Source organism: Mustelus asterias, chromosome 9 (assembly GCF_964213995.1).
Source record: "Mustelus asterias chromosome 9, sMusAst1.hap1.1, whole genome shotgun sequence".
Classification (NCBI taxonomy): domain Eukaryota; kingdom Metazoa; phylum Chordata; class Chondrichthyes; order Carcharhiniformes; family Triakidae; genus Mustelus; species Mustelus asterias.
The window spans coordinates 89240607-89255909 of NC_135809.1; the positions used below are offsets into that span (position 1 = coordinate 89240607).

Consider the following 15303-nt stretch of genomic DNA (forward strand, 5'->3'; position numbering starts at 1 on the left):
ACTAGGGTATGCTCAACTAACTGCTGACATGTGTATCCAGCTCACACATGAGTGAAGTAGCATAGAATTGTCAGTGCCTGTGAAACTGTATCTAAATCAGAATCAGCAAGGGAGAAGGGAAAGAAAATGAAACAAAAATAAGGAAATTACAAAATGTTGTTGTGTTTGATAAAACATGTATATAAAAAGGGACAAGGACAGAATCCACATGGTTAGAGTTTAGAAACAAGAAAGGTATGGTCACGCTACTGGGAGTATTCTATAGTACTCCAAATAGTGAGAGAGCTAGAGGAGCTAATCTGCAGGGAAATCACAGATGTGCAAGATCAATAAAGTGATGATAGTGGGGGCACTTTAATTTCCCCAATTATTGATTGGGATCATGTTAGAATAAAGGTTAAGGAGGGACAAGAATTTTTGAAATGTATTCAGGAGTATGTTCTTGATCCAATCAGAAAGGAGATATTGTTGGAACTGGGTGCTGGGAATTGGGGTGGGCTACGTGGACCAAATGTCTGCAGGGGAACATGAGTGAGAATGATCATCATTTTATAAGATTTAGATTAGCAAGGGAGAGGAGCAAGGAATAATGTAAAGTGGAACTTCTAAATTGGAAGAGGGCTAACTTCATTGGAAGTGGATCTAGCCAGGGTAAAATTAAACTAAAGATTGACGTGAAAAACAATAATGGAATAACGGGTGGCCTTTACGATGGAAATGTTTCGGGTTCAGGCGAGGTACATTCCAACATGTGGGAGATAGGGAATATGATGAAATGAGAAAAGATGTATGATGTGTATCAGGCAAATTCTTCAAGCAAGAACAAGAGCAAATACAATACTTTGAGAGGGGAAGTGAAGAGGATAAGAAGACTGGCAAAGAGAATTGAGAATAAAATGGCAGTTAACATAAAAGGGAGCCCAAAAATCATCTTTTGGCATGTAAATGGTAAACAACCAGAAAGAATGTTTTTTACAGATGTACCATAGAAAGCATTCTTTCTGGTTGTATCACAGCTTGGTATAGCTCCTGCTCTGCCCAAAACCTCAAGAAACTATAAAATGTAGTCTAATACACCATGCAAACCAGCCTCCCATCCATTGACTCTGTCTACACTTCCCGTTGCCTCAGAAAAACAGCCAGCATAATTAAGGACTCCATGCACCCCGGAAATGTTCTCTTCCACCTTCATCTGTCGGGAAAAAGGTACAAAAGTCTGAGGTCACATACTAACTGACTCGAGAACAGCTTCTTCCCTGCTGCTGTCAGACTTTTGAATTACCTTGCATTAAGTTGATCTTTCTCTACACCCTAGCTATGACTGTAACACTACATTCTACAGTCTCTCCTTTCCCTCTCTATGAACGGTATGCTTTGTATAGCACACAAGAAACAATACTTTTCACTATACTAATACAAAGAACAACAAAGAACAATACAGCACAGGAACAGGCCCTTCGGCCCTCCAAGCCTGCGCCGCTCCCCGGTCCAGGATTGAATCCTGAATCCAGGATCCCCGCCCAATTTTCCACCCTATCTACATCCTAATATCCTATCCACCGAGCTGTCCCTCACAGCTACGATGCTTTGTTCATCACAACCTATTAACTCACCCCCACCCCCTTCAATGTATACATGTGACAATAATAAACAAAATCAAATCCGGTATCAAGAGGCAGGATGGGGCCTGATCAGGACAAAGAGGGTAGCAGGACAAGATTTGAATACAAAACAAATACTTTGTATCAGTGTTTACGAAGGAAGAGAATGCTGGCCAACATATTGATGGAAGCTGAAATAGTGCAGGTAATTGCAACTCCAATTCTCTTCCTGCATCCCATGGTTCACTAAGGCAGACTTTTGTCTGTTTCCATAGATAGTAATTCCTGGAACAGTCTCGTTAGTCTGTCGCGAGGTGCTTATAGCTTGAACGGCTCCATTCCACATCAAGTGTGGCTGACCAGGAGTCTCTCCTGCTCTTAGCAGGAGCCATTGGCGTATTGGAAGGATTTGCAGGTAGACACACGCAACCTGTTTGACTGCATTATGATCACACCTTGGGGGAGGAAATGGATGGTGTAAAAAAAAAAGGATGTACTGTACTACTGCAAAGGCTGAGTATGTTTGGAGTGCCTTTGCCTGATCCGGATGGCTTGCATCCAGGTTGCTGAGAAAAGAGGGGTTGGAGATAGCAGAGGAGTTCCATAATCTTTCAAGTTTTCTTACATATGGGGGATGCATCAGAGGATTGGAAAATAGCAAATGTTCCATAAAGGATGTAAAGACATTCCATTAACGACAGGCCAATCAGTTTAACATCTGTGCTGGGTAAGGTTTTTGAAACAATAATCAATAAAAGAATTAACAGACATCTGGAGAGGGTTAAGTTAATTAAGGAGTCCGAGCATAGATTTGTAAAGATCATGTTTGGCGAATCTAATTGATTTTTTGATGGAGTAATAGTTAAGAATAAGGTGGATGTTGTCCATACGGATTAAAGAAAGTGTTTGACAAAGTACCACATAAAAGACTGCTTAACAAAATAGAGGCTCGCAGAATAGAAAGGTTGGCAAAAATATTGGCTTATGGATGAAAAACTGCAAGTCCAGGTAAATGGTTGTTTTCTGACTGGAGGATGATAGACATTGGTGTTCCCAAGGATCAGTGCTAAGAGCACTGCTTTGTTTAAATATACTTTGATGTTAGAGTGCAGGCTACATTTTTAAAAAAATGACTATACTAAATATCTGAGAAGAAACAAGTCTGGTATCATATTTGACCCCAAGTTGAGCTTCCGATCACACATTTGCACCGTCGCTAGGACCTCCTTTTTCTACCTCTGTAACATCACCTGCCTTCTGATCACATCTGTGGCTGAAATCCTCATTCATGCTTTTTTAACCTCTCCACTTGAATATTCCAGCGCAATCCTGGCTGGTCATCCACATTCTATCCTCTGTGACCTTAAGGTCATCCAAAAGTCTGCTGCCTGTGTCCTATCTTGATTTAATTTACGGGATGTGGGCATCACTGGCTAGGCCAGCACTTGTTGCTCATCCCTAGCCCTTGAGAAGGTGGTGCTAAGCTTCCGCCTTAAACTGCTGCTGTCCTGTGGTGTAGGTACAACCACAGTGCTGTGAGGGAGAGAGTCCCTTGACCTACATTGGCTTCGAGTCCAGCAACATCTTGATTTTGAAATTCTCATTCTTGTTTTCAAATCCCTCTGAGTGTTTACTAGTCCCGAGCTCTCTCATCTCACAAAAAGAGACAGTTCGCTGTAATTCCACCTAGTATGGTGGATGGTGCAAAATTAAAGCTGATGGTGATAGCCAAGCCATGTCAACCCCTCGGAATACTACTCGTGTAAAAGTTAACCCATGACCTTTTGCAGAAAATAAATTCTCAAAAATTCAACTTTTACACAAGGATGTACAAGCATGAAGGAGGATTTCAGCCACAGATGTGATCGGAAGGCAGGTGATGTTACAGAGGTAGAAAAAGGAGGTCCTAGTGATGGTGCAAATGTGTGATCGGAAGCTCAACTTGGGGTCAAATATGATACCAAGTTTGCAAACAGACTTGTTTCTTCTCAGATATTTGGTATAGTCATTTTAAAAAAAATTTAGCCTGCACTCTAACATCTAATTCTGGCTTCTTGCACATCCCCAATTTTAATCATTCCACTATTGGATGTGCCTTCAAGTGCCTAGGTCTTGAGCGCTGGAATTCCCTCCCTTCACCTCTCTCTCTCTATCTCACTTTCCTCCTTTAAGGCACTCCTTAAAACCTATCTCTTTGACGAAGCTTTTAGTCATCTGATCTAACATCTGCTTATGTGACTTAGTGTCATATTTTGAGTAATAATGCTTCTGTGAAGCACCTTGGGATGTTTCATTACATTACAGGCACTATAGAAATGTATCCTAAAACATTGTGTAAAAGTCAATCTCGCGTACAAGTTGACCCTATGACTTTTGATCTAAAAAAACATAATTTTTCATGTTATATTTGTAAAGTTAACCTAATTTTTTGAGGGATCCAACTATGTTGGAATTATTAATTCCTTACAAATATTTACAATGGTTCATTAATTTCAAGGCAATCATGTGGAAACCTTTAGATTCTTCTTCCAAGCTCCCAGCCAGTCAACAAGATTAATGTTTAGCACATGATCTATTACGATGCCTTCGAGAAACAACAACAAACATGTACTTCAATTTAACCTGGAGAAGAAAGAAAAATAGGTTAACAAACATTGGCACAATGTTATTATGACCTGTGGGGTCATCCATCTCTATGCCTTCAGCTCATGGAAAATGGTATTTCAGAATTATATGTTCGTGCCCAGTGAGGCGCAAGATTCAGGAAAGGACACAATTCAGTACTTTGTCAGAAAATGAAAATTTCACAATGTCTGCCATCTGAACTTGACAATAAACGAAACAAATTCCACTGATTTGTCACCTGACATAGAGAAAAGAGTGCTTGTCGATTGGCCTACAGTGAAAATGTGCATTAAGTACCAATGAACATGGCAGCAAACAAGCTTGTTACCAAGATTGGTGAAAAAAACCTTCTTTGTAAAGATGACTGGCCACAAGAAGAGACAGTTCATTGTAATTCCATCTAGTATGGTGGATGGTGCAAAATTAAAGCTGATGGTGATAGCCAAGCCATGTCAACCCCTCGAAATACTACTCGTGTAAAAGTTAACCCATGACTTTTTGCAGAAAATAAATTCTCAAAAATTCAACTTTTACACAAGGATATACAATAAGATTTTATTGTTAAACATCTTCCTCGTTGTATTCTTGATGTTCACTGCCAGTTTATTGTCAGGTCTATATTCCTCCGTGTCTCTCTGACTGATAGTCAAAAATGTCTGGTTTATTTCCAATTTCATATTCTTGGGCATATATCTCTTGGTTTATTCTGATTTTTTTCTTTTGTCCCTCCTTAGGTCGATGTTGGATGGATGCTCTGGAGCTAGCTCTGCGGTGTTCAAGTCTTCTCAAACGCAACACAGTTAAGGATGGTGATCTGAACTGCTCGATGGATGCAACTCACCCAGGACTGTATAGTCTGCTTCGAGGCTTCAGTCCCACTCACCAAGAGCTCTTCCAGTAGGTGTCCGGTCACAGACTTATTGACTTATTCCAATAGTGCCTAGAACGTGGATGTTTTACGTGTATATGTAGACAGGTAGCAACTGGTACTGACCCTGAAGTTTATTCATTAATCATAGTCAAAGCTATGGCTGGCTACATTCAAGAAATGGGCCATATGGCCTATCATATCCTCTACCATGACGATCCTACCTCCGGTCTCCTTATATGCGTTATTTCCCATCTCCTTGTCCACCTCTCCACTCAATGATCAGCTCCCTTCAGTCTGGTTTCTGCTCTTTCCCAGGAATGAGAGAGCCCCAGTCAAATTCACAAACAATATCCTGTTTGAGCTCTCCGTGCTGTTTAGCATGGTCAAGGATATCTTCCTGTTATACTACTACAACTGCACAGGAGTGTCCTTATAAGGCTATACTCCTACTTCTCCTATACAGCCAATGCATCTCCAAATGTTTGCTTCTCCTCCTCTACCTACATTTCTAAAGTTTCCCAAGGTTTGACCCTCCATCCTCTCTTCTCATTTACATGCTGGGCCTAGGTGACATTATCCACAATTATAAATTCAGCCTCCATATGTATGCTAATAAATTCTGCAACTGATAGCATGGCAGTGCAATTGGTTTCAGATTAAATTTAACAAAGGTCAGATATTGATATGATGTGATGAATGACATCCTGTGGTGTAAATTTCTGTGGTTTTATAATCAGACTGCTCTTGATCCACAGCGACCTCTGGTCTGACAAACTTGTTGTCTGACGTTAGGTCAGAACCTTTGCAGTTGAACACTCAGAAGACAAGAAATCATTGTTTTGTCCTCTACCAACACGGTTTTGTGAATCATCCTGAGCAATAACTGAGGCTGAACCAGGCTATGTACAATGTTGTCAAAAATTGTCAAATTATTGTCAAACATTATTTCCCTTTCACAAAACCATGCTGACTCTGTCCAGTAGCTTTGATTTTCTAAATGTCCTGCTATAACTTCCTTTAATAATAGATTCTAGTGTTTTCCCTATGGTAGATGTTAGGCTAACTGGCCTGTAGTTAACTGCTTCCTATATCCCTCCTTTTCTGAATAGAGAAATCTCATTTACTATTTTCCAATCTGATAGGACCTTTCCAGAATTAAGAGAATTTTGGAAAATTACAACCAAATGCATTTAACTATCTCTGCAACTACTTATTTTAGGACCCTAGGATGATGTCCATTAGGTCTTGGTTTTTAGCTCTAATAATTTTCTCCCTTTTTCTGGTGATTGTGATTGTTTTAAGTTTCCTGGTCCTTTTACCTCATGAATTACAAGCATTTCTGAGATGTTATTAATGCATTCTACAGTAAAGATAGACACTGTTTGTTCAATGCTTCTGCAATTTCCTTATTCCCTGATATGAATTTCCAAATTGACTCTCTAAAGGACCTGTACTCACTTTAACTACTCTTTTTGTTTTTAAAAAAAATTAATATTGCTAGCTATCTTTCTCTTGTATTCTAATTTCTCCCTCTTATTACATTTTAAATATTTTTTGTTAATTTTAAAATGCTATCCAATCTTCTGACCTACCATTAATCTTCGCAAAATTGTAAGCTTTATTTGCAATTTGTTTCTTTAACTTCCTTTGTTGGCCATGGATGATGCATCCTTCTCTCTAGAGTCTGTCTTTCTCACTGGTAGGCATCTTTGCTGACCATTATGAAATATCAACTGCCTTTGCTGCAGCCTCTGAAACTTCCATTCTGAACCCTTAATTTCCTACTTCTCTCTGCCTTAAAATGCTTTCTTAAAACTCTGTGGATTCATAATTATTTTGGGTTCTGATTGTTATCCTTAGACTTCTCTCTTCTTTTCTCTCTTTTTAAGTTTAAGTGATGCTGAGTTTGCAAATCACGTTCAATACAAAGACGCTGATATGTACTCCGACAAATCAGACCGAGAGAATGATCCTCACCATGAGGAGCTGGAAAATGACACAAATGAGAAGAGCAGCAGGAGTGAGGAGAGTGACACAGACCTATCCGAAATCCTCGGAGAGATGAGCAGAAAGGACTTTTCAGAGACGACATACGTGGCAGAAAATTCAGAGGAGTTTGGAGAAGTAAGAGCTGTAGAGTAGAAGTGCTGCATAATTTGATAATAGGATTAAAGAAGTTATTTCCCGAGTGACTGTGTGTCCTTGGGCAAATTTCTGAGCACAAGATTCCCAAAGTGGCAATCCTTGGAGATCAGATTCCCATTTGAGTGAGTTTGGTTGGCAAGACACTGCATTAAAGAGGAAGGAGGCAAGTTTAGGAAGTGTGTGAACTGAAAGGTGTATTGTATTAGGGAAACTGCTTGAAAATGGGGCGAGGGTGTACTGTTAAATCATTTTGCTATTTTTTTTTAAATCCCCTCCTTTCTTGAAGCTAATTTTTGCAGAGCACAGCCTCATGGGTGCTGAGTGCTCCTGGTACCTTGCCCAAGTTATTGGCAGGTTAGTTAACCACAGGACTGAGTTTGATCCTATCCTCGTGTACATGTTCCTGCAGGGATCATTTGATGATGGTTAGGCGTAAGACTCATATTTCCTGTTCCACACAAACCCAGGAGAGTTAAATCCATGCAGGGGTGTTTTTGAATCTAAGACACTGGGGAAGTTTCTCTTGTTGATTCTGAAGGAAGAGCCCATATGGTACTGACAGCAACATGATCTCTTTCTTTCTGGCCTATAGATGGGTGCAACTACTCCGGCTGAAACAGTGACCGAAGAAAACAAGAGTCTGATGTGGACAGTGTTGAAGCAACTCCGACCTGGAATGGACCTATCACGAGTTGTATTACCAACCTTTATCCTGGAGCCTCGCTCGTTTCTGGACAAGTTGTCTGACTACTATTACCACTCTGATCTACTGTCTCAGTAAGTGACCTTTTCATACTCTACGGAAACCATCTCCAAGCTTTGACTAGAATCAACATTCCAAATGTGGTTGATTAATTAGGTCTTTCAGGAGATATTGCAACTAGTAGCCATTTGCAGCCTATGAATGTGAGCAGCCTCACATATTGTTACAGTGGAATCATGCTCTCAATTTAAAGAATTCTTGAAAGAATGCACACAAGCACCAGATTTTGAACCATGTTGTTCTTTCTCTTCCTATACCTAGTGGCGCAAAAGGCAGACTTTAATTTGTCCCCATAGCGAGGTTTTTTCTGGAACAAGCTGCTAGCCTCTCACCAGAAGCTTCTAGCTTGAGGGGTACCATTCTGCATCAAGCATGGCTGGCCAGGATTCTCTCCCAGTCTTACCACCTGCCTTTGTGTGGAAAGGATTTTGTAAATTGATACTCAACCTGTTGGGCAGGTTATGAACATAACTTCCTTCGCCATCAAGTCCTGGGGTGGGACTCGAATGTGGAGCTTGTGGCTGATAGGCGGGGCACTACCATTGCACCACAAGACCTCCAAACCATGTAATAAATAGCAGTTATGAAGCATAGGGGATCCTGCTTTTTGTAAATAGAGCCTGCTGGTATTCTTACAATGTGGAGATGCCGGCGTTGGACTGGGGGTAAACACAGTAAGAAGGCTCACAACACCAGGTTAAAGTCCAACAGGTTTATTTGGTAGCAAAAGCCACTAGCTTTCGGAACACTGCTCCTTCATCAGGTAAGTGGGACTCCCACTTACCTGACGAAGGAGCAGCGCTCCGAAAGCGAGTGGATTTTGCTACCAAATAAACCTGTTGGACTTTAACCTGGTGTTGTGAGACTTCTTACGGTATTCTTACAACACAGTATGGCCCTCAACTGGGGTACTGTGACCAATATTGGACCAGTCAATACTGTTTAAAGTTTCAAATTGTTCCACCATCATAAATACCTAAGATTCCAAAGAATTTGGGCTGTAGGTTGTTAGACTTGGGTTGCAATTCAGCCCATGGATTGATTCAGAGTTGCTTGTCTCAGTGGCTATGCAGGATATAAAATGTTATTGGCGCTAAATTGATATTCTCACTGAAAGGGACCAAAAGCACATAGGGAGTGCTTCATTAAGACAATGCAGAGGGAACTTTGTATAATATCTAACTGTGCTTTGTGTGTCTTGGGAGTACTTGATGTGTGATGTTGACGAAGCACCTAAACCATCCTTGCCACTTGACCTATGGCTGTTTGATGGGGCAGAACTTAATTGCATAGAACTTTCAACACATCGTAACATTAAAAATATAAAAGGGCAGAAAACTTACAAATCAGTCATATGATAATTCCAGCTAGGCCTGGGTGGTTTGTTTTTTATATATATATTAGGCTTAGTACAACATCCTGGCTTTTGTACTCTGTCTCCTATACACAAGTACCAGATTTCCATATGCTTTAACTGCTGCGTATGCTACTGCTACGGCAGCCTGCAGTCATTCTAATCATGTTATGAAAATCTTATTTTTATTAATTAAACTTGTGTGTCACTGAGAAGTTACAAGCTTTGTGCAGTAGTGTAAGGAAATATAAGATAGTGACGAACTTGGAGCTTATCTCCCAGTGATTTTTCAACAGTGCCCTTTCATCCTGAACACTTGTCTAGTTTTCCAAATAAACAGAATACACAAACAAGTTGTGAGTTATTGCCAGAATTGGGGGTCTCTAAGCTTGTATCTTCTTTTGTAGTCCAGTGTATACTTTTACAAAGTAATCTCTCCCTAGCATCCACAAGCAACTGAAAAAAAACTAAACACTATACAATCTATAATTTGAGAAGAGCGATCAACCCTCATATTCTGGTTAAAAATGAAACTCCTCGTAATGCTAATTCTATTACCTTGAAGCGGGATTAAAATGCCATGAAGCCTGTATCTAACTACGCTATGCTTAACCCGGCAGGGCGTAACCTAGCAGGGCATAATACTGACACTCGGTATCAAGAATGGAAATGTTCTTTCTTCTGTACTGCCATTCCTTTTGATATTCACCAGAAGTTTGTCCAACAACAACATCCTGTGGACCCTTTAACTTTACTTTGCCAAATATTGGAAAATATAGGTTTCAAATGCAACCTTAAAGTGGCGACAAATCTTGAAAACCCTGATGGTCCGAGGTTCACAGTGGACGACTCAACATGCTGAAGTTTATTTGAATGCTTCAGTTTACAGAAGATGCTTGGCTTTGTGGACCATGAATGGTTGAGTAGCTCCCTGTCTGTTATCTGCAGTTGAAGCTTCTGAAATCTGCTTTCCATTTTTCCCCCAGAGCTGCTCTTGAAGAGAATGCATACAGTCGCATGAAACAGGTTGTGCGATGGTACCTGTCTGGGTTTTACAAGAAACCCAAGGTAAGGCAGTATCAAGGGCAGTGGGACAGTTACCCTGAGAAAGATGGGTATCACGATAAGACGCCAGTGCATAGGAAATTGGAGTGATGGCATTGTACACAGAGATACTTGCCTCTGGAAATTTATTTTGAAGTTTGTAGCCTCCATTATGATTGGAACTTCTATCTGTCAGCCTTCTAGAATTTGCACAGCTCATGTAGTTCTGGATTAACCTTGCAAAACCTAAAGATGTAAGTGATCATAGAATCATAGAAACCTTACATTCAGCCCATCAGTCCATGATGTAGGAGCGTGCACCTACAACAATCCCACCCAGGTCCTACCCCATAACCCATGCATTTACTCTGCTGATCCCCCTGACACTAAGGGGCATTTTGCAAGGCCAGTCAACCTAACTCTTACATTTTTGGACTGTGGGAGGAAACCAGAGCACCCGGAGGAAACCCAGGTAGACACGGGGAGGATGTGCAAACTCCACACAGTCACCCAAGGCCGGAATTGAACCCGGGTCCCTGGCGCTGAGAGGCAACAGTGCTAACAACTGTATCGCCATGATAGGCAAGCAGAGTTGGGCAAATACAAACTATGGATAGCTGAGTTTTGACATTGGAGCTCGTGGAAGATGGAAAGAGTGTTGAGTGGCCAGACATTGAATGGGGAGGGAGTGGATCAAGGCAGCAAGAAGTATTCATGTTATAAGATAGAAACTTAGAGAAGGAGTTTCTAAGTTTGGTAGACATGGAGGATAAACTGGTAGACATGGAGGATAAACTACAGATGGCAGATTTAGAATAAGAGACTAGTTCCCAAGTTCAAGAACAGTGGGCGAGAGGAGGGAGACATAATCACATTCATACGTAACATGAGTGAGTCAGTTCTAGCAATGAATGACAAAGTCAGTCATGCACCAGATGTGCTCAAAATTGTTATGTTATTCCCTGTTACTGCACACAAGCTCACTATTCATTGCTGCAGTGCAAGTCAGTTGAATACACTGAGCATTTTAAACAATCTTCTATTGAAAAAGGCTATTTGCATTATAACTGTATACAGATGAGTATATCTTAGAAGAATACAAATTTTGGAAATTAGGATCAGTAACTGGTATTTTAATCTGTGCTTCCAATGTCTTTCAGCCATGCTCATGGCCATGGACAGGACTAGGCTTTGGTTTGCATACCATGATCTTCAGATTTAAACTCTGGGGCTAAGATTTCACCCTCTAAAGCTGAGCCTGACTTTGAAATTAACTAAAGCCAGATTGACAACCACTTTAAGGATGTCTCTCACAGGCAGGATGGTCTCATTTTCCTTTTTTGTCAAGTCCTTTGTTTCCTGCAGGGTCTGAAGAAACCATACAATCCTATTCTGGGAGAAACTTTTCGCTGTTACTGGTACCACCCCAAAACTGACAGCCGCACCTTCTATATTGCAGAGCAGGTAATCATCTCTTTAAATTGATGTATGCTATATCTCTCTCCATGGAAGGCCATGTAAAATAACATATCAATGGTGTCTGCCCAGCCTGACATTGGGTCTTAATGTATATATTCTGACTTACATCATGCAAATACTCATCAACTTTGCAAGGGCAATTGTTGACTATTTTGAATTCTTATAATTCCTCCTTTGGGTGAGAAATCAGACAGTGTCAGGGTGGAAACAAAGAGTCATTGGCCTGAATTACCTGACCTGCTGAATATTCCCAACATCTTTGATTTCTATTTTAGATTTCCAGCATCCGTAGTATATTGTTTTTGTAAAAGCTGGGTGGGTTTGTCTGACATGTTAGGATTGGTATTTTTCCATGGAGATGTTGGAGATAAAGAAATCTAAATTCCAGGAAATAAAAATGTCTGAAATGTATTAGACAGTAAGGAGTCTAACAACACCAGGTTAAAGTCCAACAGGTTTATTTGGTAGCAAACGCCACTAGCTTTCGGAGCGCTGCTCCTTCGTCAGGTGAGTGGGAGCTCTGCCAGCAAACAGGGCATATAAAGACACAAACTCAATTAATTTATATGCCCTGTTTGCTGTTTGTTAGCAGATCTCCCACTCACCTGATGAAGGAGCAGTGCTCCGAAAGCTAGTGCCGTTTGCTACCAAATAAACCTGTTGGACTTTAACCTGGTGTTGTTAGACTCCTTACTGTGTTTACCCCAGTCCAACACCGGCATCGCCACATCATGAAATGTATTAGGGCAGTGATGATGGTGGTGAGGAGAACAATCCTGGGGAAGATAGGGATATCAATGGGATGTTTAGTGAGAAATAGATGCCTTCATCAGTATCATAAAAAGATATGAGATCAGAGTATTTTACAAGTTTCTTTTTAAGGGAAGTTGGTGTTGGGTCAGAGGCATCCATATAGGACTCCTTTCTGTTACAGAATGTTTTCCAAATGGTCATGAAGTTCCCAAACTGACTGCCCTTTCTGCTCCATCACAGGTATCCCATCATCCTCCAGTGTCTGCCTTTTACATCAGTAATAGGAAGGACAATTTCTGTATCAGCGGCTCTATCCTGGCTCGCTCCAAGTTTTATGGTAAGGTATTTCACAACAATCAGCATATTCTAATAAGTATCCTGTAGAGAGAGTTGGGAGAGTAGAGTCAAAGAAGAAGTTATGTGACAGTTGTAGTAATGTGCAGATTTTCCCTGCAATGGAAATGGTTGATAATGTCAAGTAGGCATCTTGAATGTGACAACATAATCCAAGTTACTGTATATTTTACCAGGACTTCTATAAAGATTGAACTTTCATCTAAATCTGTACTCAATACAAATTGATACGTAAAAATTTACTTTCTCTGTTGCTGTAAGGGTAAGAGTTTTAACAACACCAGGTTAAAGTCCAACAGGTTTATTTGGTAGCAAATACCATTAGCTTTCGGACCGCTGCTCCTTCGTCAGATGGAGTGACGAAGGAGCAGCGCTCCGAAAGCCAATGGTATTTGCTACCAAATAAACCTGTTGGACTTTAACCTGGTGTTGTTAAAACTCTTACTGTGTTCACCCCAGTCCAACGCCGGCATCGCCACATCATGGTTGTAAGGGTGCTGCAGGGGTAATTCTATACTGTTAGCATGAAAGCCAGGTGCAAAGGGAGTGCAGTTAATAGATAGGCACACCACTACTGTAACGCCAATCCTCCAGCCCATAGTTCCATGAGAATGGTTCCGCATTTGTAGCATAAGATTGTGGAACTACCCATTATATGAAATGTGTTTGAGCAGTCCCAATCAAGTATGAACCATGAGCATTAATTTATCCTATTTGAGTATCAATGAGCAAGCTCATTGTAACAGTAAAAAATAGTTGGGGATGCCCTTGTGATCTTGGGGCTGAAACACATTGGTCACTTGATTATACTTCATCAACTATAAAGCGCATAGGGATGTCATGAGGTTATGAAATGTGCTATATGAATACAAGTGTTTTATTTCAATATGGAGGAAGCTTTAATGTGCCTCCAACCTGAAATGGAAGATGTTCCATTCCCCATGATAATATCCACTCTAATCAGCACAAAAATATTTTTAAAAGAATTATTGAAGCTCAGACATTGATAGTAAAAAGGATCCCAGATTGTGTTAACTCAATGATTGACTTACTGGTGTCACACATTTAAGAGGCATCTGGATGGGTACATGAATAGGATGAATAGGGAGACAATAGAACCATACGGACCGAGACGGGTTTTTTTTGTAGTTCAGTTAAGGCATCATGATTGGCATAGGCTTGGAGGGCCACAGGGCCTGTTCCTGTTCCTGTACTTTTCTTTGTTCTTTGTCCTGCTAGATTGCTCACTTCTTCACTGCACTATCAATTCTGTTTAGCGCATAGAGGTTTAAGCTGCTCCATTCTCCAAGAACCTTTTCTTTTCTCTCCTGCAGGAAATTCAATGTCTGCCCTATTGGATGGGAAAGCACGACTGTGGTTCCTCAACAGGCAGGAGGAATACATTATCACCATGCCATATGCACATTGTAAAGGTATAGCTCTGGCTGCTGTGGGCGTGGTGCCTCTGTGATTTGTGGCTGTACACCACAGTGCAGAACTGGGATGCAACTCACAAAATTGGATCAAGGTCCTTCTGGAATACCAACCATGCCTCCTTCCCATTACAGCCTCAAGCTGTTTCTAAAATGTTCTGGCAGTAGTCTTAAGTTCAATTAATTTTGCTGGCAATTTCCTACTGCTCTCAATCACCTGTGTAGAGAAATACTTCCTGATGCCACAGCTGTCAGTCTCTTCCCAAAGGCCTATCCAACTTGAAAAGATGAATGAGCCACAACATTCATTAGCCTCTTTCGTTTTGCCGACACTCCACTCCACCATTAGTGAATATCCTTTAGCCACCTCACCCCACCATCTGGAGCTGCTTTCCTGTTTCTCTGTTTTGCTATCTCCATACCTCCCTTCAAATACCTCCACAAGATCTTTGTCTTGAACTGTGCATTTATGCTTCCTGACACTTAAATTTATTTTCCTCAGTCACTGTCCTCACTCAGTAAGACAAGACTACAGTAGAAATGTAAATTGCTGCTGTTGTCCATTTGATTTTTTTCTTCACAATTCTAATGTTGTGCCCCTTGTCCTGCTCTTATTGTGCCGTTCGTTCATTAAATCATGCCCACTTATTCACCGACCCCAAGCAGCCTTTGTAAAGGCTAAAGATCATCTGGCTATTTTGAGTCTGAAACAAACCTGCCAACATTTTTATGCACTAGATGCAGCTACTTAGCTTACATTGGCATAATTATTTATTTTTAGCAATGGCTTTTAATATACCACATGATTTGAAGCCCTCTTTATTGCACTTCGTGCGCAAAGTTTAGGCTGAACGGGGCTATTTGGTGAGGTCAGCTTTGCT

At 40.8% G+C, this 15303-nt stretch overlaps 1 protein-coding gene across 7 annotated transcripts in view; it reads left to right on the forward strand.

Annotated features, from left to right (window-relative positions):
• Positions 1 to 15303, forward strand: part of LOC144498799 (oxysterol-binding protein-related protein 5-like) — a 157911-nt gene that overhangs the window by 127035 nt on the left and 15573 nt on the right. For all 7 annotated transcript variants that reach the window (XM_078220488.1, XM_078220487.1, XM_078220485.1 and 4 more), the window contains 7 exons: positions 4961 to 5123; positions 6987 to 7221; positions 7835 to 8019; positions 10346 to 10427; positions 11769 to 11867; positions 12876 to 12972; positions 14324 to 14422. In XM_078220488.1, coding sequence (XP_078076614.1) covers positions 4961 to 5123; positions 6987 to 7221; positions 7835 to 8019; positions 10346 to 10427; positions 11769 to 11867; positions 12876 to 12972; positions 14324 to 14422 — 960 coding nt within the window. The remainder of the gene's footprint in view (positions 1 to 4960; positions 5124 to 6986; positions 7222 to 7834; positions 8020 to 10345; positions 10428 to 11768; positions 11868 to 12875; positions 12973 to 14323; positions 14423 to 15303) is intronic.